General features: G+C 32.7%; 1 protein-coding gene across 1 annotated transcript in view; it reads left to right on the top strand.

Moving 5' to 3' along the window:
- TRAPPC8 (trafficking protein particle complex subunit 8) overlaps positions 1-1,046 on the top strand; it is a 54,752-nt gene that overhangs the window by 8,212 nt on the left and 45,494 nt on the right. The window contains exon 2 of the mRNA XM_019631631.1: positions 787-887. Within this exon, the coding sequence (XP_019487176.1) occupies positions 787-887 (101 nt within the window). The remainder of the gene's footprint in view (positions 1-786; positions 888-1,046) is intronic.

Here is a 1,046-nt window from a genome sequence, read left to right as displayed (position 1 = left end):
GAGGTATTCTGAAACATATGGATCATATTGTCATGGAACTCATATTCTGTCAAGTTAAAGGCTTTAATCATATTCCAGTTTTTAGACAATTATTTCTGTATTTTTTTTTAAATGTTGCAGAGAAATACATTTATTCATCCTAAAAGTGGATTGACATTAGCAGTTTTTTCCCCTGAATTTCTGAAGGTTTCATTTCTTTCTAGTTAAATTTTTATTAAAACTTTGTCTATAAGAGAGCATAAGTATGGACATAGTAGGATATTTTACTAAGAAAGCCAAAACCTGTATTTTAATCTTCATTTCTAAATCTGTTATTACTATTTTAAATTGTATGTCATTGAATTATTAACTAAAATGATCGACATTGACAAGAGAATGGGTTTTGAAAATGAAATAAAAAGACCTAGAAAATTGACAGTAACGTTAAGTCTAAGAAATAAATGGTCTTTGTGCCTTCTGTATGATATAGGATATAAACTAGAGCATGAAAATAGTTGAAAATACATATAGTGCAAGCTGTCGTGAGCTGTTTGCATATTATGATGCCAATTTTGTCTCTTTATGGTTCTGTCATTGGTCTGCTCTCTACTTACTGAGGAAGAGGAAAGACTAGGGAGGAGGTAGTCGCAGAAATCTTAAGCTAGGCTCACGTGGTAGATACATATGCCCTAACTCAAAGTGTTTACTAGGTCGTCTTGATTTTCATTTGTTTTTAGGCTTCCTGAATGCTAAACTACAAGAATATTTCCCCTTTTGAAGTAGTATAAATAATGTCTTTTTCTCTAGGAAATGGCAGCAGTGTCAGCTTTTCTTCAGCCAGGTGCACCTAGGCCATACCCTGCCCATTACATGGATACAGCAATCCAGACATACAGGGATATCTGCAAGTAGGTGACTAGAATATTTCTGTTCTATCCACTTAGAGGTAAATTTAGCATTTATATTGTTATTAGAAATAAATGGTTCTTTGTTTTTCGTGCTTTAAACTTAAATAAGCTCCCAAATCAAGTTAATATAGTCACAGACAAGATGAGGTGATCTTTTAA

Source organism: Hipposideros armiger, unplaced genomic scaffold (genome assembly GCF_001890085.2).
Source record: "Hipposideros armiger isolate ML-2016 unplaced genomic scaffold, ASM189008v1 scaffold_1022, whole genome shotgun sequence".
Lineage (NCBI taxonomy): Eukaryota > Metazoa > Chordata > Mammalia > Chiroptera > Hipposideridae > Hipposideros > Hipposideros armiger.
The sequence above is the reverse complement of the archived record's forward strand: the minus strand, read 5'-3'. Positions and strand labels throughout refer to the sequence as shown.